The following is a 23,799-nucleotide window of genomic DNA, read 5'->3' on the forward strand; positions in this document are numbered from 1 at the left end:
TTCTTACATGCTTTAGTTCCTTATTACCTTTGCTGCGCAACTTCAAGAATACGCTTTCAAGTTAAGTCTTTCAAGTTCCGTTCTTATCATACGAAAGATTTTTCTAAAACCGAAGTTTTAATCCGCTGCACTAATTCACCCCCCCCCTCTTAGTGCCGCTCCGATCCTAACAGTTGAGACAACTCCGCCAAAGTACCACCATCCGAGACTATGTGAAGCAGTTTTCTGCACTAATGCTGGACATACAAGACATGTCCGAGAAGGACAAGTTGTTCAGCTTCCTTGATGGTTTGAAACCATGGGCTCAACAGGAGCTGAATCGAAGGAATGTTACCGATGTAGTCGGGGCAATTGCAGCTGCAGAAAGGCTCACCGACTTTGTTTCCTCCGAAAACCCAGCGAGAAGGAAACAATCTTCAGGCAATCGCCCTCCAAAATATTCTCGAGGGAAGGAGCTCGGGGGCGAACAGAAGAAGAAGAGCTCCCACAAAGGGCCGAACCCGAAAGGCAAGGCCTCAAAACCTGGAGGATGCTTCTTGTGCGGAGGACCGCACATGGTAAGGGAGTGCCCACAGAAACAGGCACTCAATGCATTAACGGCTTCCATCCACCCCCCCGATCGGATAAGGGCAAAGCTGTTGCTCTTAGTTCGAGCAGTTCAGAATCCAGCAGCGACGATGAGGAGTCGCAAGGACCCCGAATGGGAGCAATGCGTTTGTTGAACGCTATGCGGGGTCAAGTGGGGGAGAACATGAAGACAAAGGCACAAAAAGCAGGAAGTAGTGAACTGATGTATGTGGACATCAAGCTGAATGGCCAAACGACCCATGCAATGGTGGACACGGGCGCTACCCACAACTTCATAGCCGATCGTGAAGCACAACGACTTGGGTTGACCTTGGAGAAGAGCCCAAGCTGAATGAAAGCGGTGAACTCGGAGGCCAGGCGAATCTCCGGGTTGGCGAAGGGTGTTCCTATCAAAATCGGGACTTGGAGCGGAAACACCAACATGATGGCCGTGCCACTGGACGACTTCCAAGTGATTCTTGGAATGGAGTTTATGCACGCGGCAAAGTTGGTGCCGATGCCGTTCTTGAACTCCCTATGTATGATGGGAGGCGATGACCCCTGCATGGTTCCCGTCTCTCGGAGAGGAACCAAGGAGCCCCAACTCATTTCGGCATTACAATTGAAGAAGGGGGTGCGAAAGGGCGAACTGACATTCATGGCTGCTATGAAGCTAGAGCCACTCAACGAAGAGGCCATTCAAGAACCTGCTATAGTGGCGAACGTCCTGAAGGAGTTCAAAGACGTTATGCCACCCGAGTTGCCAAAGACTCTTCCACCACGCAGAGGCGTGGATCACAGTATCGAGCTGGAGCCAGGAGTGAAGCCTCCAGCGAGACCACCCTACCGCATGCCCCCGCCAGAGTTGGCAGAACTCAGGAAGCAGTTAGGTGAACTGCTAAGTGGTGGTCTCATCCGCAGCTCAAAAGCGCCTTTCGGAGCTCCAGTTCTCTTCCAAAAGAAACAAGATGGGAGCCTCCGAGTATGCGTCGACTACCGAGCCCTCAACAAAGTAACAGTGAAGAACAAGTATCCCATCCCGCTCATTGCGGACTTGTTCGATCAATTGGCCAAGGCGAAGTATTTCTCAAAACTCGACCTTCGGTCGGGATATTGGCAGGTGCGCATTGTTGAAGGCGACGAAGCAAAGACTACTTGTGTGATCAGATATGGAGCGTTTGAGTTCTTGGTGATGCCTTTCGGCTTAACCAACGCTCCGGCCACATTCTGTACTCTCATGAACCAGCTATTCAAGGAGTATTTGGATAAGTTCGTGGTCGTCTACTTGGACGATATCGTTGTCTACAGCCAAACGCTCGAGGAGCATGTCAAGCACCTTCGGACGATTTTCAAGGTTCTCAGGGAGAACACTTTGTTCGTAAAAAGGGAGAAATGCTACTTTGCTCAAACGGAGATCCTATTCTTGGGGCATCGAATCGGTGATGGCTCCATTCGGATGGATAAGTCGAAGGTGCAAGCAGTTGCGGAATGGCGAACTCCAAAGAAGGTGCCAGAGTTGAGATCCTTCCTTGGTTTCGTCAACTACTATCGACGCTTCATTGCGGGATATTCGAAGCGGGCAACTCCACTGACGGAGTTGTTGAAGAAGGAGCAGCCGTGGAAGTGGTCGGACAAATGTGAGATAGCATTCCAGGACCTGAAGACTGCTGTTCTAGAAGAACCAGTGCTCAAATTGCCAAACTATGGAGAGCCCTTTGAAGTCCACATAGATGCTTCGGACTTTGCTATCGGGGGGGTACTCATGCAGGAAGGTCATCCGGTGGCCTACGAGAGCCGCAAACTCAACGAGACCGAGCGGCAGTATCTAGTGCATGAGAAGGAGATGACAGCAGTAATCCACTGCCTACGAGTTTGGCGACACTACCTTCTCGGGTCGCGATTTGTGCTGAGGACAAACAACATCGCCCTGAGCTACTTCCAAACTCAGAAGAAGCTCTCCCCAAAGCAGGCACGGTGGCAGGACTTCCTGGCTGAATTTGATATGGCAATGGAATACAAGCCCGGGAAGGCGAATGTCGTGGCCGATGCGCTGAGTCGGAAAGTGGAATGCGTGAATGCTGCACAACTGGAGGGCAGAGGCCAAGCAAGTCAGTTACACTCCAACTTCCTTTCCCGAATCAGAGATGGACTGTATAGTGATCCCCAGGCAGTTATCCTGATGCAGCTCATCAAAGAAGGCAAGACACGACGATTTTGGGTCCAGGAGGGACTTGTTTACACAAAAGGGAATAGGGTTTATGTTCCCCGAGTGGACAATTTAAGGCGTGAACTCTTAAAAGAGTGTCACGATTCCCTTTGGGCTGGACATCCCGGCATTCACAGAACGTTGGCTCTCGTGGAGAGGGCCTTCTACTGGCCAAAGATGGGGATTGATGTGGAGGAGTATGTTCGAACATGCCTTACTTGCCAACAAGACAAGGTGAAGCAGCGGAAGCCGGTGAGACTTTTGGAGTCGTTGCCCGTACCAGAAAGGCCATGGGAGAGCATTTCCTTAGACTTCATATCAAGCTTGCCACCTGTAGGGGGACTTGGATCGATACTTGTGGTGGTCGATCGATTTTCAAAGTATGCAACTTTCATTGCTGCTCCCCTACACTGTTCAACTGAAGAGGCGGCCAGGCTGATGATGAAGGGTGTAGTGAAGTATTGGGGAGTCCCACACAATATCGTTAGTGATCGAGACGTTCGGTTCCTGGGATGATTCTGGACCGAGCTATTCAAATTGTTGGGGTCAAAGTTATACTTCTCTACAAGCCTCCACCCCCAGACGGATGGTTAGACTGAAAGAATAAATTCGCTCTTAGAGCAGTATCTCCGGCACTACGTGAGTGCCAATCAACGAGATTGGGTGAAGCTGTTGGACATCGCTCAATTCTCCTACAACTTGCAGCGGAGCTCTGCATCCAACAAGAGCCCCTTCGAAATTATCACAGGACAACAACCGTCGACTCCGCACACTATGGCAATTGGGTATACTGGAAGTAGTCCATCAGCCTACCATTTCGCAAAGGAGTGGCATCGAAATGCCGATATTGCGCGGGCTTACTTGGAGAAGGCGGCCAAACGGATGAAGAAGTGGGCAGACTTGGGAAGGCGACCACAAGAGTTCAAAACTGGCGATTTGGTGTTGGTAAAGCTCCAACCAGCATCACTCCAATTCTTTAGGAAAAGAGTCCACAAAGGATTGGTGCGTAAGTATGAAGGGCCCTTCCCAATTATCAGCAGGATAGGCAATGTTTCTTACAAGTTGCAGTTGCCGGCGTGGTTCAAAATTCACAACGTTCTTCACGCCAGCAACCTGAAGGCCTACCATTCGGATCCGCAAGATGCTTCTCGAAGTGTTCCAACTCGGCTACCTCCCATCACAGCCTCCTACGAGAAGCGAGTGGAAACCATTCTGGCGGATCGCAAGATAAAGCTACCTAATGGAGCGGAGCAGACAGAGTACTTGGTGAAGTGGCGAAAGCTTCCCCGAACTGAAGCCAGTTGGGAGCCTGAAGACACCCTGCGACAGGAAGAAGAAGTCATCAACAACTACCAACAAGCGTCGACGAGGGCGTCGACAGTTTAAGTGGGGGAGAATGTCACGAACGGTCGTCGCGCACCCGCAACAACTCCGTTCAACGAACCGTTCGTCGCTCACACCCACATGTACAGCTGCTTGGCAGCATGTTTTCTTATGGTTTTGGGTCATTTTGCTTGTAAATATGTAAGTTCGAACAAGCTGCAGCGTTACAAAGCGACCGTTCACCGAACCGAGCAAAACAGCCCCAAAACAGCTCCGTTTTTGCGTGCCGCGGGAGGTGAGTGGAGAGCTGCCTCCGCTCACCAAAATGTCAGCCAGCTCAGACCCCAGGAACCCCCCGAGTGGCACATGGCTGGATGGGGCTTCGGTTATATACCGGGCGTTGAACACTCTTTCGCAAGTTCGCACGTGACCTTTACGGGAACTTGGTTTTGCGCCCGGGACCAGGTGAGCTGCTGTTTGTGGGCTTGCAGCTGTTCGTTCATCCTTGAAAGCCTTGTTTTTCTCCCTCTCCCTCTTTTCTCTTGTGCACACAAGGTGTTCGACGAATTGCTTGTAAAGCTTTCCTTTTCGCGAGACTTCGGGACTTGTCCGTTGCTCGTTCTTTCGATCTAACTCTCTTTCTCTTTTACAGGTCCTTCGGGACCTGCGAGAGGTTACAAAGTGGGCTGATCCTTGCGGAGCAAGATCGCAAGGGTGAAGCGCGACTTAGGCAACGCAAGCTAAGTTCGCGTCTTTGCCACAAGGGTGACTCGCGACTTAGGCAACGCAAGCTAAGTTCGCGTCTTTGGCCGCAAGGGTGCCGCACGCCTTAGGCAATTCCAGCTAAGGTCGTGACAGCCTGGCAGAGCTCGAAGACTGAGCCTCTGGGTGGTGCTACCTCCTGTCAGGGGCGGTTGCACCTCCTGACAGAGCTCGAAGACCGAGCTCAAGCGGTTGCACCTTCTGATTGAGGCGGTTGCACCGCTTGGCAGAGCTCGAAGACCGAGCTCAGGTGGTGCCACCTCTTGTCAGGGGAGGTTGCACCGCCCAGTCTCGTTCGGAGACTGAGCCCCAGGCAGTGCCATCGCCTGGCTAGAGCGGTTGCACCTCCCAGTCTCGCTCGGAGACTGAGCCCAGGCGGTGCAACCTCCTGCCTTGGGCGGTTCAACCGCCTGGCAGAAATCATGGTCCGAATGGGTTGATCCATTCGGCCCAATTTGGGTTTTTCAGGGGCCTAATTGCCTCAAGATTAAGTTAATGGGATCACCTTCCATTTTCAACTTAATCAATGTGCTAACTACGATTTTTCCTAAGACATTTACTGCAACTTGCTCCGGTGAGTCAATCGCTTCTTCCGACGAGCTTCCGGCGAACTTCTGTCAATCATCCGATGAACCCTCGGTGATGCTCCTGTGGACTTTCGGCAACTCCTGGACTTGCAATGATTCACTTGGCGAGTTCCGACGAGCTTCTTTGGCAAGCTTATGGACTTCTCGGATTTGTTCCCGCAGAACTTCCGACGACTGTCCGAACTTCCGTCGAACTCTCGAACTCCCAACGTGATCATTGTCTTGACTCTGGCGCAACTCCTGCTGCATGTCTCACTTTTATCGTAGTTAATCCTGCACACTTATCTCAACATATAGGTTAGATAACAAATGACAATTGACTTCATCATCAAAATTCGAGATTCAACAAATCCAAATAATTAGCATAAGATATTTAACCCTACATAGAGCATGCACAAAATAAGAACGTAAAACTCTATATCGAAATAATTCGAAATGATTCGAAATGCTTATATGCACATGAAGGAAATATGACAATTCATGAACTTCTACACCCCATATTATAATATATACGTGCACTCTCACACTGCATATCATCGTAATATATATATACACTCCTACACCATATGTCATAATATATATGTGCACTCCCACATCGTATGTCATAATATATACATGTACTCCCACACCACACATTATAATATATACATGCACTCATACACCACACATCATAATACATACATGCACTCCCAATACCACATGTTATAATATATACATACACTTCTACATTACATGTAATCATATATGCATGCAAGACATTTTTATCATAATTCATATATTTTTATACTTACAAAGTATATACATTTTCATTTAGCTCATGACAAGCACATAATGATCATATCATTTGAATTATACTAGCAAATAAATTATGCATATGATAATATAAATGGCCACTATTTTGTAGTGATTAAACCTATATTTACCTGATTGAACTAAAAAATATGATGCTAATGAAAGACCATATTTTTTAATGATCAAGTGTGCTAGGGAGCGATACACTTATCAAACTATAAGCATATGGTTATGAGATATGTTAATTAATAACCATACCTCTTGAATTGTAATAATAATTCATTATAATAATCCATAGAAAAAGTTTGATAAAATTTCTCATAAATAAACTATACTGATTCATCTAGATTTCACCATCAATTTTCTAACAATTCACTTTAAAATCAAACAAACTAGCTAGCATCAATCAAACTATCACAAGATTATGTGAAGAAATCTTACTTCTCTATTCTAGCCAACCAAACGATATTAAATTGTTATAAAATTTTATAAAAAACTAAGAGACATATCATCATATTTTAGCTTAAAATAAAATTATTTTGAGGTTAAATTACCCTCATAATTCAACCACCAACACAATAGTGTTATGCTGAAATTGGGTTAGGGCTTTCTGAACTTGTAATCCTCATCCTAAATCTCACAGAACCCTAAGAGAACCTTTTAAAACATATCCTTAAGATGGTTAATTTAGCTCAAACAAAATCTCTTCTTAGAAAATAGGATATTCTAAGTACATCAAATTGAAACAATAATAACTCAATGCATTAATCTCATATTAAGGTAATACTAGAGGTATTAGAATGATAAGAGAATCATCCAAAACATAACTAAAAATTCAAAGTATAAGTTATTCAAAAGTAGCCAAGAAAGAGTTGAGTTTTTTTACCTAAATCTTTCTTAGAGTTGGGGTTTTATGGCCTCTCGAAGAGAAGCTAAGAGAATAACCGAAGAAGAAGAGGAGGAGTCATGGGTTCTCATGTTATTAAAGGGGCCGAGACTAAAATAAGATTGAGGTACTTAGGAGGTGGCCTTGAGGTCTTGGGTTCAATCTAATTAAGCCTCATTTCAAGTTTTTCTTTTTTTCTTTTCTTTTGTTACTAATATAATTTTGATTAGGCTTAATTTGGTTTGTAGATGATATTTTTTAATCTAAACTCATCTTTCAATCTCACTATGTATCTCTATATTTAGTGCAATACTCCTTTTTAATTTGCATCATCATTTAATTTTTTATCACTCTATCCACTAACTGACTTATGATCCGATGTTTAAAACTTAAATTTCTTTTATTTTAATTATGTTCAAATTCATTCGAGCCTTAAGATTTATTTAAAGTCAATTACAACTCAATCATCACTTCTAGTCATTATATATATGCTTATTACCATAACTTAACCTTATATTCGAGTCCATCAGTATATTTTGACTTCTTATTTTATACTTAATATATGTATTAATACTTATACATTCTCAACCAACATTATATAGAATAGTGAGAATGACATTTTTAGAAAGCATGTACTTCAATTTGAGTAAAAAAATGAGCATATCATTTATCATATTCACGGAGCATAAACATCATAAATCATATAATAAAATAATTATATATATATATTATTTATGTTTCTATTGGCATTGAATGTGTGTGAGACTCGACCACTACATAATAATTGGCTTTCACCCAAAGATGATGTCTCACATGATATTTTAATATCAATATTTTCGAGAATAGAAAATAGATAGTCTTTAAAATGAGGTCATTAGATAAACAAGCATATAATATTTCTATACATAAATCAATATTATAATATATTAGGCTATAAAAGTTTTTAGTTTTTAGATTCCATAAAGAATGGCACAAACTAAACAAACTATAGTAAAAATTTAGATTTATATAATGTTATTTAATTTTTGACCTTCTAAATGGGTCCATAAATTATTGTAAAAGTATGGTCTACAAAAATCAACTCATGATATACAATACCTTGATTCTAGTTAAACCTCAAAATCAAAGTATCGACCCTAAGGGATGGTCTAAATACCATAAAATTTTAGAAAAAATTACAGTTACAACCATATGGACCTCTATAACAAATTTTTTTAATTTAAATAATTTTTATTTTATTTTTTTTCAAAATATGAATAGTTTGGCTTTTTTTCTATTTTCTCCATTTTTTTTATTGATGGATCCAAGCAATATTTTTTACATTTGGGTTTCTAAATATATCTCAAAGATATAATAAAAATTTGATCCCAAAAAATCAACTCTTAATATATGATACTATGATTTTGGTTAGACCTTAATATCAAAATATTGACATCAACGAATGGTTCAAATATTTTAAATTTTTTAAAGAAGTTTTCAATTACAATCAGATAGAATTCAATAATAAAATTTCTAGTTTAAAATTTTATTTTAATTTTTTTGAATAGTTTGTGGTCTTTCTATTTTCTTCATCTTTTTTATATTTTCACCAAAATATAATAGATTTATGCATTATTATTAGATAGTTAACATTTTAAATAAGTTCATAAACTATGATAAAAGTTAACTTTTGGTATAAGGTACCTTAATTTTGTTAGACCTTTGGTTTTGGCTGGATCCTAAAATCAGAGTCTCAATCTCAATGAATGGTATAAATGCTATAAAATTTTCAAAAAAAACTTTTAATTGCAACCAGATAGACATCCATAATAATTTTTTTTATTTATAATTTTTTTTATTTATAATTTTTTTGATATATTTTCTTATTTTTTCAGAATTTGAACAGTTTGATGTTTTCTAATTTTCTTCACCATTTTCTCATTTTCACCAAAATATGATGGATCTATGCAATATTTTTTGATATTTCAGCTTCTAACTAGTTTGACAAATTATGATAAAAGTATAGTCCACAAAAGTAAACTATTGATATATGATACTTGATTTTGATTGGACCTCAGTATAGACCTCAACGAATGGTACAAATCCTTTAAATTTTTAGAAAAGTTTTTAATTATATCTAGATGGACCTCTATAACAAAATTTCTACTTTAGATTTTTTTAGATATTTTCTTAATTTATTTAGTATCTAAACAGTTTGGTGGTTTCCTTTTTTCCCATATGTTTTTATTTTCACCAAAACATAATAGATCTATACAATATTTTTTAATATTTTAGCTTCTAAATATATCCTAAATCTATGATAAAACTTTGGTTCAAAAAAGTTCACTTTTGGTATATGTATTCTAATTTTAATTGGACATCAAAATTAGAATATCGACTTTAAAGAGTAATCAAAATGGTATGAACTTTTTAGAAAAGTATTCAATTGAACTAGATGGACATCTACAATAATTTTTTAATTTTCAAAAATTTTAGATATTTTTTTAGAATATGAATTATTTGGTGTTTTCTTATCTTCTTCATCTTTTTTTTCCATTTCCACTAAAACATGATGGATTCATGCAATACTTTTGATGTTTTAACTTCTAAATCAGAATATTGATCTCAAGGAGTGATTCAAATATTTTAATATTTTTAGGAAGGATTTCAGTTGCAACAATATTTTGTCAATATTTTTCTTATTTTTTTCTAAATCTGAATATTTTGATTTTTTTTAATTTATTTTTTCTTTCTACCAAAACATGATGGGTCCATATAATATATTTTGATATTTGAGTTTCTAAATATGTCAAGAAACTATTAAAAAAAAAAGGTCCACAAAAATGAATTTCTTGTATACAATATCTTGATTTTGATTGAATCTTAAAACAACAATATCGATCTCAAGAAATAATCTAAATATTATAAAATTTTAAAAAAATTAAATTTACAATCATATTGACCACTATAACAATTTTTTTAATTTAGATTAATTTTTTGATTTTTTAGAAGTTTTTTATATATTTTTTTCATGTTTGTTGATATTTTTAAGGATTCAACTTAGTTTGGTTTTCCTATTTTCTTTAGTTTTTCTCATTTTCACTAAAATGTAACAGTTTCCTTTTCCATGGTATATTTTGTTATAACAATTTTCAAATTCAATGTTTGTCTCAATGTGAAGGATTTAAACATCAATTATTTTTTTATAAAATTATTTTGAGTGAGAAAATTATTTTATCATGTATAAATAACTATTAAATGATTAAAAAAACAAAGATAGTATTTTCTTACATGGCATCTTTTTTGGGATTCAATCAAACAGAAGAAAGAGCAATATCACTCATGTAAAAAGCTAGAAGAAAAAAAATAAAGAAGAAGAAAAATAATAATAATAATAATAATAATAATAATAATAATAATAATAATAATAATAATAATAATAATAATAATAATAATAATAATAAATGAAGTTGAACCTGACACTATACATGTTTCCTTGATTGACTATTGTGCTAAATCAACTACCAATCCATCTAATATTAAACCATTATTAATTGATGGTTTACAAATTACTATTTTGAGCGAGAAAATAATTACTTTGCTGTCTTCGATAAAAAGATAAAAGGTACATAAGCACGTCGTTGTTCGAGAATTTTCTAGACTCGGGACGCTGCAAGGAAAAAGTCCAAATTAAATTCGTCCCAGATTAATTTGAACCGGACGTCAGCAAATTGGGCCGATTGCCGGTCGTCGAACGGCCAAAGAGAGAGAAGTCTACTCGGCGGCACAGCCGGAGATCGTGCGGGCCGTGCAGAAGGATGGACACGACCTCGCGCATTTCCACGATCCCTCCGACACCTCTTCGGTAAGCTTCGCCTGCCTTCCTCTCCTCAAGCCCTTGTTTTGTGCATATCTGGGAGCCAGAATGTCGTCGATTCAATGTTCCTACGTACGTGCAATCATAATTTAGGGCAAATTGTCTTCTCATGCGTTCTGCGTACACCGGATTTTGGGTGTACTCCTTCCTATTCAGCTATGTATTCATTTACAAGTTCTGCTCATAATACATCTCCTGCAAGCCACCAATCATCTTCGGTTGAGATATTTGTTTTCTGGTTCTCTGTTCTCAAAGCTCATTCGGCAAAACCCATCTTGGTGTTGCTAGTTCATCGCAAACTTGAAGTCAATACAACAAGGCCTAGAAAAAGGTGTTAGTCGTCTCTAGCGGTGTGTAGGTTAAAGCTATCTTGCATGAGAAAAGGCAATTACTAAGGTCGCTGTTGATAAGGTCATATTTAATGCCACATTGATTAGAAAGTTCAAGAGAGTTTGGAGAATCAATGGCTAGCAGATTGTAGTCATTTCAATGGCTTAAAGAGTTTGTACCAGTGAAAGCAAGAGCTTTGACAAGATCATATTTAATCTTTTATTGGTCGAGTAACTAGAGAATCTAATCTAGTCTTGATAAAGAATCAAATGTCCATTCAAAACGGATAATTTCTTGCAACACCCACTCAGATGTATCTTCTTTTATGCTTAAAACTCCATGAAGTTTGACGCTCAACGATAATTTGGAGAAGTGAGATGATATTTTTCCTTAATATTTCAAAGTCTGGATACAGTTTCAAGTAGTTACTGGTGTCAAATCAGCAAAATCTCAAGCTTTAAGATTCTAAAGGAGCATGTTTAAACTTGGATAATTCAGTACAAATGTTGCATGAGGATAGGATTTGGACAAGCATACAAGTGCCCGGTTCTTCAAGATTTCAAGGTGCATAGAATAGTCAAATAATTGAGATATAATAATCATGCTAATGTTATTAATTGGACTTGCAGCAGGGATGAAGACAATATATGCTAAGGCCATGCCAGGTTTTGACAGCCATCAAACAGCTGATTTACCTATGCCTTGTGGCACCACAAGCCACACTTGCTAGCAAAAATCCGTCTGTAAGATCTTCAAGGAGAGAAAATAGGTTAGTTTGTTTTGTTGCAAACTCAGATTTTTTTTTTTACTACATTTAATTTTCTAAACCCTGCATGAAAATGGTGCCCTGATCTTGGTTTTCCTTTTTCAAAACTAAAGTCTCTTTCAAGTGAAAAAAAAAGGGCGCTTTATGTAGTAGTTTATTTAGAGATTAATTCATGTTGCTCAACAAATAACATCGAGAGTTTGTTGACTTCATGAAGAACTTGTTGACTTTTACAGACTCTAAAAATTAGCTGGATTCGAGGCTGGTCAGCTGGCATTTTTAGTGCTGACATATCCGGTAGTTCAGGTTGTGTGTGTTGCTTGCAGGAACTGCATCATGGAGTGGTGCAATGAAAAGCCTGAATGTCATCTCTCCTGTACTCCCATTACTCATTCAAATTTAGTTTGTATATATCATGCTGATTCTGAACATGATATAGTCAAATCTCGAGTACTATTGAATTGGGGGAATATAAATTTTGATTTTGTATGGCAATGGAATTGGAAGAAGATAACAGTGGAGACCAATCACCAGGTGAGAGAAGCCACTCACCACTTCAAAGTAATTGTATTTCAAGGATATTCAAACATGAGCAAGATTACTGATGGCTCTCATGTCTATTTTGTAGCTCTAATCAAATTGACAAGATCGCACCGTTTGAAGAATGAACATCTTCAACATATACATAAAATATGGATCTAGTCACATGTACCATAAAAGAATCAGTATTTCAAACATTACAAGACTCTTTGATCAAAGGTAATTTCCGCTCCCTTTTCATATAAGCTATCTTGATTTTTTCGGTAACATTACCATGACTTATGTTTCAAAAAAACGGGTATAGATAATTTTGAGCATTTTATTTATTTTCTTTTATTATTTTCATTTGCCTAATATAAATATGAGGACCGATAGTAGATGAAGAGATGGCTAAACAAGTTTCACTTTCTAACATGTCCATGATTAAAAAAAAAAAATGATACTTGTTGTGTCAATTGTTATGTCAATCATTACTAGTTTTCTTTGGTTTGTAGCTCAACTCAGGTGCAACTATCATAGAATCATGATTTGCTAATGCATCTAGAGATTTAGTATGATGCATTATGCATGATGTAGGCATAATTTTTTTTGTCTAGCATTCCATTTTATTACATTAAAAGTGTGATAATAATAGAGGTCCACCATGCTCTACAACATCCTTTATGTCAAAGGTCCCCTCCATGTTTTAGGTGGTTTAATGCCAACCATTTAGAAAGCATCACCTCTTAAAATTCTCTTTTTCTTGCTTTAATGATTGAGCATTTTCTTTTGCTGGGAGAATTGGAAAATGGAGATATTACAGCCATGTTTTCTCCAACCATTAAAACAACTCGGTGGAGAAATAATGTTCTGTACGACCCATCATTCGAGACTTCAAGATAGTTGACCACAGAAATGAAAGATTCAATTGACTTGGCACAATTATTACTCGAAGGAGAAAGGACTAATCATGTTGGTTCCCAGATCAGAGTGCATCAACAGGTAAGAGGACTCGTACTACTTTAGATGGTTAGCTTGGTCCACTTGAAATAGTATAATAGTATCTACAGGACTGGTTTATGTACCAATTCAATAGTATAAGACTGCATATCAATTGCATCACCTGAAGCATTTACAAGATTTCTTTTTTAGTTCTTCTGAGTTATAGTGGAAGAAGAGTTGTATAAGATATTCTCAGAAGGTGAAACATGCAAATTGAGCATACACAACAATAAGAACATTTGTATACTGACCTTTTTCTGGACTCCACATTGGCTGAGACCTCTTATTTTTTATTCTTGAAACATCACAAATGTTACAAATATTTCTTTAGAAATTTTATATGCTTTAAAAAGGAAAAGAATGTTTAATCCGAGCTTGGTTGATTATGGCATGGTGATCACACTAACAATACCATAATTTTGAGAACCTTTCATTATTTACATCTAATTATTGAATACACCCATACATGTAAAATAAGGAAAGCAAGAAGACAATCATATTATTTTCATTACATCTATTTTCTCTCTAGAAGATAGTGTTAGAGACATGTGACAATCATTTGATCCCACTTGGATTAAAAGAACAAAAAAAATAATAAAATAAAGCTCAAATAGATGATGAGACTGTCATCATAAACACCAAACAACTAGTGACAGCAAGTGCAAGACATTTCTCCATGTCTTTTATTCATGATCATTTCTCCAATTATTTTCTGACCAAAAATCCCCCAAAAAAAAAAGTTGGAATAGGTGTTTAAAAGGAGATTCTCAGATCTAACTATAGACAATAAGGGTGGGGAATAATTTTTGGCATTTTTTTTAAAGGACCATGCCAATTCATCAACTCTTTGTTGTCTTCCAACCCCATCTTTAGGCCTCATCAGAATCTACCCTTTTTGGTGTTGAGTCAAGTCTACCACACTCACATAGGTCCCTACTAATATGCTCTGGAATCTACATGTTCTCTTTTAAGCAACCCCCACAAAAGCACCTAATTTTTCTTTCTTTTTGAGACATTGCCATATCCAGCCCAACACTTACTGTTGCATTCCCTTCTGGCCTCCAACTTTGGTTTGCCTCCATTGATCCATCCTTTTGTGCTTTTCCTTCGTGCGGTAAGGTCATTTCAAATGTCTTGTTCATGCTTCAACACCTTTCAACTGGTCTTTCTTTTCCCCCTTTTTACAAGGAACTATAATTAGCTTTGGCTCAGAAGCATTTAAGTTAATGCCTCAGAAAAGTTGACACTCTTTCTACATGACAAAAAGGATTTTGGTTGCACACCTCACTTTGTTAAGGAATCCCCCCACGCCCCCCTTTGCAAGAGCTACTCTTATGATTTATTCATGAACTAAAATTTCATAAATTGATGCATATTATCTCTCCTCTATCTTTTGTTACAATTTCCTTTGTAATTCTTTGGAATTTAAATGTTCCCACTTAAAAGGAAGAAAAAAAAAAAGGTTTCATTCTACAAATTAAAGCATAACCAAAAAAGTATGATCAATGACCCAAATGTTTAACTCGTGAGGTTTTGACTGCTTTTCCAAATGAATTGTCACTTCTATTTTCTATTTAAAAATAAAATAAAACATAATATAAGCTTTAAATATTTTAATCTTGATGAATCTTGATAGATCGATCGATCAATAAGGTACCTCAATCATTGTTCTGAGTCGAGAAAATATTTTTCCTTAAACATGCATTGTTAAGATAATCTGTACACACACACATATATATATATATATATATATATATATATATATATATATATATATATATATATATATTGTTTAGTATTTTCTATAATATTTTTTGGAAATTATTTTTATTATGGGAAAAAAGGCCTAATATAAGAAGGGTTGTGGCCATGCAACGTGGCATTCGTCGACTCAAAGTCATAAATGGTTTGTTGACGCTGTTGTGAGATCCAAGCACGCCACAATTAATCCAAGGTCCGGTAGACTAATGGGGAACCAAGGACGTGTAGAACCTGTGAGCGGGACCCACGCGCGGGGTGGAAGAACGCTTCGCCGTGCTGGGTGTGGTGGTGGGTCGGTGTGTGGCGGGCTGACTCGGTGACCGCGGAAAATAAGTCGCTGGCTACTGTACGAGTCGCCCGGCTGTGTTACAGGTGGCGTTTGAAATATAATGAAGGGGTGGCGTTATCGATAATAATTTGGTAATCCGTGGGCATTTGTGTAAGAAGATAATGACATTAAGTGTGCATATATTCATTTATTGGTTCTTTTCTTTATTTAGAGAAACAGGGGAAGAGAGAGAGCGAGGGGAGGGCAGCGCAGGGAGGGGCAGAGTGAGGTTGCATGCTGGTGGTCATGGCAGTTGGAGGTACTTCTTCCCTCTCTCCCTTCCTGAGAAAATGATCGAAGAAGACCAACGATGAGGAGGATTAGATGCTTGCTTATTCTGTGCTGTGAAGTGGAGGTGGTGCAGGCAGCAGAGAAGGAAGAGGTTGTGTGCGAGGGGGAGATAGAGACAGAAATGCTTCCTTGCAAAGAAAGGTGGTTCATTTCTTGGCTCCGCCGTTCTTGGACCTATTCTTTCTCCTCCCGTCGTTCCCTTTGGTCGTCTTTCTTCTTTCTTGGGGTTTGGGATGTTCGGGCGAAAAGAGGCTCGTTTGTTGGTTCTGCATGTGGTGGTTTGAGGACGTTTTGGTTCTTGTTGTGTCGCCCTTTTCGACTTTGGGTTGGACGAGCTTGGCTTCTTGAGATCTCTTGGTTCTTATGTTGGGGCGCATGTGTTAGGGATTGGGATGTGATCCCACGGTAGAAGGTGACTAGATTTGGCAGTGTTTGGTCTCATAATACTGATTGTTTTTGGGAAATTTATGGTTTCTTGGTCTTGTCTAGTTTGTTCCCGTGATTACTCGTTTATGATCTGTTATAGGAACAATTTGAGGTTTGTTTTCTGGATCCTTGATTTAATTGCTTAGACTGTTCGTTGTTTTATGGTACTTTCTTGTCCGAAAAGAAAAGAAAGAAAACAAATAGTTTAAGCGGCATCTTTGCGATGATTTTCTGTGTCAGACTTGAATTCTTGGTGGCCTTTTAATAACTTATTTCGAAAGGAAGGATTTTGCACGACGGTGTAGCGCTGTTTCACTGTACTGTAGTGAATGACGGTGCAATGACCTCACTGGAAATCAAGACCTTTCTCTTGCTGTTTGATAATAATAATAATAATAATAATAATAATAATAATAAGATTCCAATTTGATAAAGGTAGTTCGCACTTGATGTTGTCAGAATCTGTTCATTAGTTGTTCTTTATATTAAGTTTGCAGCAAATAGAATCTTGCTGGTCATGAAATTAACTGGGGCCACTAGTCTGTTGGAGTCATTGAAGCCAGGTAGCTATAATCTCTTCTTAATTGAGTCCTTCATTTAAGAGTGTTTGAGTATCAAACTTCATCATTATGATAAAATTAAATGTGTAAGATGTATGGTATTTGTTTGATGACATCATTTTGGTTGATGAAAGTAAGAATATGTGTATAGAAATCTAGAAACACAAAATAGAAATTAGGATTTTAGGCTAGGTGAATATATGAATGACTCTTTTAATTTAAATAGAAACTGAAGTAATATAACTATTATAGATGGTCATGATTATTTAGAATATCTTGATATTCATCAACAAGAAAGAGAGACTGATGAATCTCATTAATTATGTGGTAGAGTTAATATAAAGAGCATATTCAAAGTCTTATGTGGTTGCAGATTTACCTTTTGATTTCAAAAACAAGGTAACAAGATACGTATATCTATTTCATTCGTAAAATTTAGTAGTTAAGAAACAACATATTCAAAAATTTAAACTGGCAAATTTTTTATATTTAGACGGATGGTTGGTGTAGGAGAGAGAATAATAAATGATTTTATTTAGTGAAAAATTAGGGGTAGTACTACTACTAATCAAGTACAACATGCGAGAAAATCTTCTACCGTGGTGAAGGCATTTCTGAAAAAAACTTCTAAATGTCCCATAAGATCAGGTCAGTTAATTTAGATTACAGGCACCAAGAAAGAGAGAGGACCAAAGAAGAAAAGTTCATGTGAGTTAACTTTATTTTAGAGTTTCTACCAAGACATCCAAAAATTTATTGATCCTATGATTTAAATTTTCCCTCCAAGTATAATAGCTTGTTTCTTATTTCAATATTTATTCTCTAGATCTTCCTAAATTTTCTGTTTAAAACAAGCATAATTACCAAAAAACTTGTCCAAACCACATATAGTTCATGTCCAAGTAGACTTGAAATATATGTGGCTATCTTTGTTTTAAATTTTTATTCAGTTATAAATTACTTTTATTTCATTGTAACAATCTCCAACACTGATACATTATGACAAAGGCAAGACTGCGGAGGTGCAAAGCTAAAGTGAAATTGAATTTTTTTTTACATCTGTCAAAATCAATAAATATATGATGGCCCTTGAGTTATCTTGGGATAGATATCACCTCAACATAACTAAAAGATGGGAAATGCTCCGTTTACATGATGCCAAGCAATTCAGGAATACTTATTGTCACTCTTTGCTTTTAAAGATAGGCAATAGACTTTACCTTGAAGCCCTTTAGTTTGGTTAAACTTTGGGAGACTTCGGACCGTAGATGTGAAATGTTAAAAGACTTTTCCTACCTGTTATTTTTCCATATTATACATCATCATAACTACCAAACCTTTTTTTTTTCCTTTTTTATCAGGTTGGCTTCATGAAATGTTTGGTTGACAATCTGGCATTAATTATTTAAAACCAGAGAATGGCTGTTTTGAAATAGATTTTTTTGTAATGTATTTTATTAGATAAGTTTTTCACTATGCTTCTTTTTTTACTGATTATTCAAGTTAAAATATTATCTGTGACCAACAAGATGTAGTAGCTAAGTAAACCTTTAAAGTTTAAAGTTCCATCAGTTACTGTCTATTGTTCTCATTCACATGGTTCTAATAGTTGAATTCTGTGGTTTGCATCATCTGTAGTCTGATTTTATGTGCAACTATCTACCCTTTTAATGCATTGGTCGTGATAACTTGTTCTCTTATGGATACAGCCTGATGTAACAATCCAAAACTGATGCAGAATTGAAGCATCTTGTTATTAAGATATTCTAACAAAGTTTAGAGGATATTTGGTCTATTCGACACCCAGTTGGTTATAGAATCATCTGTCTTGGTGGAACTCAGGCAGCTCAACCAATCGAAGTTCCTCATATTCCCAGTTTAGAAAACCATCTATCTTGGTGTAGCTCATGTAACCTGAATATGGACATCATGGCAGAAAATGGTAATCAGTTAAAGCATCTAGGCCATCAAATGCACAACCAAAACTCACCGTCTACTCAGTCAACTGGTCAACCCCATCAAGAAGTATCAGAAACAAGTGATTGCAACAACCACGAGCAACATATTTCATCACAATCTGGTATAGATCAGATTGGCATCTTGTATTTCATACTATACTTCTCTTTCAACATGCCATTTCACTGTATTTCATTGAAGTCAGCATTTTCTCCTTTTCTCATGCATTTTTTCCAGCAAGTATCTAGATGCTCTTAGACAGCCCCATTCTTGTGTTATAATTATGCAGACCGACAGTTTTCTTGTAGTATAGTTACTTCAAACATATATGCAAACTTTTTCCTGGAGGATGTTCAGACGTTTCACATGAAAGATTCCACATACTTATTCTGATAGATAAAATTTCAAGTAGGAACTAACTGCAAATTTAGAGGGGTTCAAATAGTAAGTTCAATATAAATAAGTTTGCAAACTTTTACAATCTTTTTCTGCTCGGTAGAGATTCCACATGCTTATTCTGCTTTGTTAAAATTGAAGCAGGGACGAACTGCATGAGTATCCTGATTAAATTTTGATACAAGCAAATAATTTAGGTCACTGTTGTTTCTGTTTTGTCTCTTCTTCTTTTCAGTGTGGTATTAAAACAACTTAAGGGGAACATGATAACTTCTTTTGGCTTCCCCTCATCATCATAAAATATTGGAAGCATTTCTGTGGTTCTGAAACGTCTTGTTTAGATTCCTTTACATAACATGTAGATAATTAATGACATAAATCATGCTACACAGACTTTATGTTGGGGTTTTCATCATACATTGATAGGGTGCTATAGATTTATTACGTGAAGGTGCCTGTACTTGTAGTTCTTTTAGTTGGTAACAATTTTCAGTGTCCATGTTTTCCAAGCCTGCATATACTTTTCTTTTTGCGATTTTAGGTGACTTCCTTAACATGTAGTGTTGATGATCTGATGCAATTGTTCTTTCCTTAGGCATAAATAATACACCAAAAAAGCCAGTTGAATGTCATATGAAGGCAGTTCTATCACTAGGGGCTTCAGAAGCTACCTATGCACCTCCAAAACTTGATTGTAGCCAGCCTTTTGTAAGTTTTATGGTTTCAGACTTTAAGGTGACATTGATTACTTTAAGCACTGGGGTAGCAGCATGGTTATTTAATTTATTTTCTATTGTGTAGATCTGATACGTCTTCTGAAATTCCTGTGGCAGGCTTGTATAACATATCCATATGCTGATATATACTATGGAGGCATCCCGGCAGTATATGGACCACATGCTATAGTAGGTGCTCCTGGGTGTATTCTTGCAATTTCTAAGTTGGTTGACAAAGTGTTACTGCTTTGTTTCTGCTAATTAAGTAAATAAGTGCAACTATTTTGCCTTTTCCAAGCAAGTAATTTACTGCTTGGTTTCTGCTAATTAAGTAAATTAGTGCAACTACTTGGCCTTTTTCAAGCGCCTTGGACAAGCAAAACAGAAAGTAGAAAATAGAAAAAGAAAAAATGAAACAAACAGAGAAAATAAAGATCTTTCACTTTAATTTGAGAGTACTTTTCTTCTGTGAGATCTGTGTTGTTATAGTTTTTCAATTATGTAATGTTGTTTAGTTATCAAAGAGCAGAATATCCTGTTGTATTTAATTAATTGTCAAAGTTTGGGAAACCTTTTTGAGAGTCTGTAATTTTGATTCTGAGGAAACCTTTTTGATAGTCTGAAATTTTGATTCTGAAAGGTAAATTCAAACATACATCATCTAATCAATTCAAGTGTATTTAGATTGAAACTAAAAATTGAATGTAAGTTTTTCTGCCATGAATAGTAGAATGAAGTTTGCCTGAATCTTCTGAATCTCTTACCTATCTATAAAGATGCAATCTTCTTCATATTTTAATGTGGATTTACTAAGTAAAAACAGTGGAAAGAGTTCTCTGTGCATATTGATCATAACAAACAGCCTTTAAATAAAGTTTCTGAATTTTGTCTTAGGCATAAAAATATATTAGAATCTAAGCAAAAAAATTCATTTGCAAAAGAATCACTTTTAAACACTTGGTTTGGTTAGCTTTGACTGAATTGGAGAAACAAATTGGTTAAATCTGAAACTGTATAAATCACCTTGAGGTATACATAATGACTTCACATGTTTAGTTAGTGTTTTGGCAAGGAAAAGCTTGAAGTAATGGACCTAACGGGACACTGATCATGTAAAACTCTTACCTCTTTGTTATAGTAATTGTCCATCTGTGGTTTAATTTTCTTGGTGTACGACTTTGCTACTCATGTTAATGTCCTTTTGTGTGGGTTTAAAGAAATACACTAGCTAATGTATAGTTATTTTGACTTATCATCAGTTATGTTACATCAATGTATTGTCTTCAATCGCTAAAAGAGTCAATGTTTGGCTGCACATGCTTTCAGTTTGTGGGTAATACTTGAATGAAAAGTTTTTTGTATTAGCTTACTAATATATTGTTTATGATTTTGATTTTATAGTTTATCTATTTTTGATTTTCATATATTGTTTATGATGTCTCTTTAATGTTTTTGATAATCAGTAGTTCAATATTTTGCTTATACTGTGTGATGCTTGTGTCAACATTTCCAAATCAACTTTAGATATTAGTCAACATAGGACAACATCATAATCATGCCTTCATTTCCTTGTATTTGGAATTGACAATAGTTTGAGCCCAGAAGCCCTTCGATTCGTGTACTCTTGGAGTCTGTTTGAAGTGAATCAATGTCGTCAATCATTGTGTTGTTTGGGACTCCCAATTTGGTAATTTTATTTCCATCTTTCTCAAGTACCTTAAGGAGATGGTTTGCCAAGTTATAATTTCTGTTCAGCCTGCAATAGATTTGCTTGTTTTTTCCTACTTATATCATGAAAACACTTTTCCATTCCTTTTTTTCCTTGATTTTTTCTAAATTACCAAGTTGATTGATTGAGAATTGTGAAATTCTTCGGCTTTCTGCTTTTCTTCAAGTAAGCAAACCAAAAGTTTAGTATGATCCACCATCTTGTAATACTGTGTGCTACTTTATCGAAGATTTACCCTCTTCTAATAGCTGTATTGTGCTACTTTATTTTAGATTCACCCCCAAATGGCTGGAGTAGCATCCTATGCTCGAGTACCTTTGCCTACTGAACCTGCTGCTGAAGAACCCATTTATGTGAATGCAAAACAATACAGTGCAATCCTCAGAAGGAGGCAATTTCGTGCAAGGTTGGAGGCTCAAAACAAACTTATGAAATCTCGAAAGGTACAATCCTATTATAATATCTGTGCTTGTTTTTTATCCTTTCAGGTTTAAATGGTGAGGCCTGTGTAGCAATCTTCTAGACATATGGTGATAGAAGTTTCTACTTTCTAGTAGCTTACCAACAATATGGACCAACAGCTCCTAAAAATTGCTTTTTGTTCAGGATTCCACCTTGCTGCATTTTGTGTTCCAAATTCAGTCTAAAGCCATATCATGCTTTCAAATTTTCAGCGTTAGTTCTCTTTTTCAGTTTCTAATCATATGCATAGCTGGTACAATGAATTTTGCAGACTACTAGTATCTAAATTTTTCATAAAATATTTGCTTTCTCTTACTGTTCCTCGTTCTTGACCGTTATTGGAAATAGAGTGTTTAAGCAGTATCATGACCTTGTAGCTTATATTATTCATTAACATATTAATGCATGTGGCATACTTATCCATCTGTTGTTTCTCTTGTTGTTTTGTCATGCATGCATTCATGCCTGGGTCCATTGGATGCTTGTGTTTGCTTATTGAATGAAGAACCTGTTCCTTTCTTTCATGGTGTTTTTAGTATGGAAATTTAGATCATGTAAAATATCAAGATGTATATAGTCAGTTGATACTGTACTCTCTAACGACTGATCTGCAAGCTCGAACTTGTAATCTATCTTGTTCTGTACATTTACAGCCATACCTTCACGAGTCTCGACATCTTCACGCGATGAAACGGGCAAGAGGATCAGGGGGACGTTTCCTTAACACAAAACAGCAGCAGCAGCAGGAGGATGCTCTGCCTTCTGCCATCATGGTGTGCCAGGATGCCTCGGCTTCTAAATCCTTATCCGGTGGTCGTCCTACTGGCTCTTCTGCCACATTAACCACCTCCAACACGATGATGGCTTCGACCAGCGGAAGCAGGACAGTGCAGCAGCATCAGTTCGGCTTTTCTTCATCCAAGTACCGCCCTCATGCTACGGTGTCTGTTCAAGGTGGCTGCAGCAAAATGCAAAATGGCTCGGAGCATCGAGTCCCTCCGATGAGGTAAACCACGGAGCAACCCATCATATCGTGTTTCACTGCGTTTGTTGCTTCCCTGGCAATTCATCCTTGGCTTACTGTGTTTGGACCAAAAATGGTTTGTTCCGTGTGGGTTGAACTATGTTTGCTTCTTGGATACTCTTTGTCCTGGATGTGTATGGTTACAGAAGCTGAACCCACTTCGATTTAAACCTTCATGTTGGTTCGTGTTGGTTGTGTACGCTTGAAGTCGCTGAGGATAGACTGATATTGTTCATGTAGTAAAATTTCGATAAAACGAGATGGAAAAAATTAGAAAAAAGAAATATGTTTATTAACTTGTGAGGATGTCCCTTTGTTATAGAAAATGTGTTTTTATTTGAATTATATATATATTATTTTAATTTGTTAGTGACGTGACTGCGTTAGTGGCAATAAACACAATGGTGCGGCAATACTGTCCGATCCCACTCTTAATATAAATACTAATAACAATCATAGTTGTACCGTTGGTCGGTTCTTCTGTTGGCCCGTGGTTAAGCCCATTTACTCAGTCTTCACCGATTACCGGCATTTCTATTGGATGGAGTTGTGGG

General features: G+C 37.2%; 1 protein-coding gene and 1 long non-coding RNA gene across 4 annotated transcripts; both read left to right on the forward strand.

The window, feature by feature from the left end:
* The first annotated feature begins 10,828 nt into the window (after positions 1-10,828).
* Positions 10,829-13,808, forward strand: LOC135589090 (uncharacterized). 2 transcript variants are annotated; one of them, XR_010476594.1, is made up of 4 exons: positions 10,829-10,967; positions 11,939-12,078; positions 12,312-12,609; positions 12,704-13,808. It is a non-coding gene; the product is annotated as an uncharacterized LOC135589090 (long non-coding RNA). The 2 variants fall into 2 exon arrangements; XR_010476595.1 differs by having other exon boundaries at positions 12,402-12,609.
* Positions 13,809-15,869: 2,061 nt separating this feature from the next.
* On the forward strand, positions 15,870-23,551 carry LOC135586494 (nuclear transcription factor Y subunit A-3-like). Of its 2 annotated transcripts, none has more exons than XM_065079553.1 (6): positions 15,870-16,117; positions 18,672-19,042; positions 19,910-20,022; positions 20,148-20,219; positions 22,032-22,202; positions 22,875-23,551. In XM_065079553.1, exons 2-6 carry the CDS (start codon positions 18,883-18,885, stop codon positions 23,229-23,231), a joined length of 873 nt encoding a protein of 290 aa, XP_064935625.1. In that variant the 5' UTR covers positions 15,870-16,117; positions 18,672-18,882; the 3' UTR covers positions 23,232-23,551. The 2 variants fall into 2 exon arrangements, with proteins under 2 accessions (XP_064935625.1, XP_064935626.1); XM_065079554.1 differs by having other exon boundaries at positions 15,902-15,944.
* The last annotated feature ends 248 nt before the right edge of the window (positions 23,552-23,799 follow it).

Source organism: Musa acuminata, chromosome BXJ1-8 (assembly GCF_036884655.1).
Source record: "Musa acuminata AAA Group cultivar baxijiao chromosome BXJ1-8, Cavendish_Baxijiao_AAA, whole genome shotgun sequence".
Taxonomy (NCBI): Eukaryota; Viridiplantae; Streptophyta; class Magnoliopsida; order Zingiberales; family Musaceae; genus Musa; species Musa acuminata.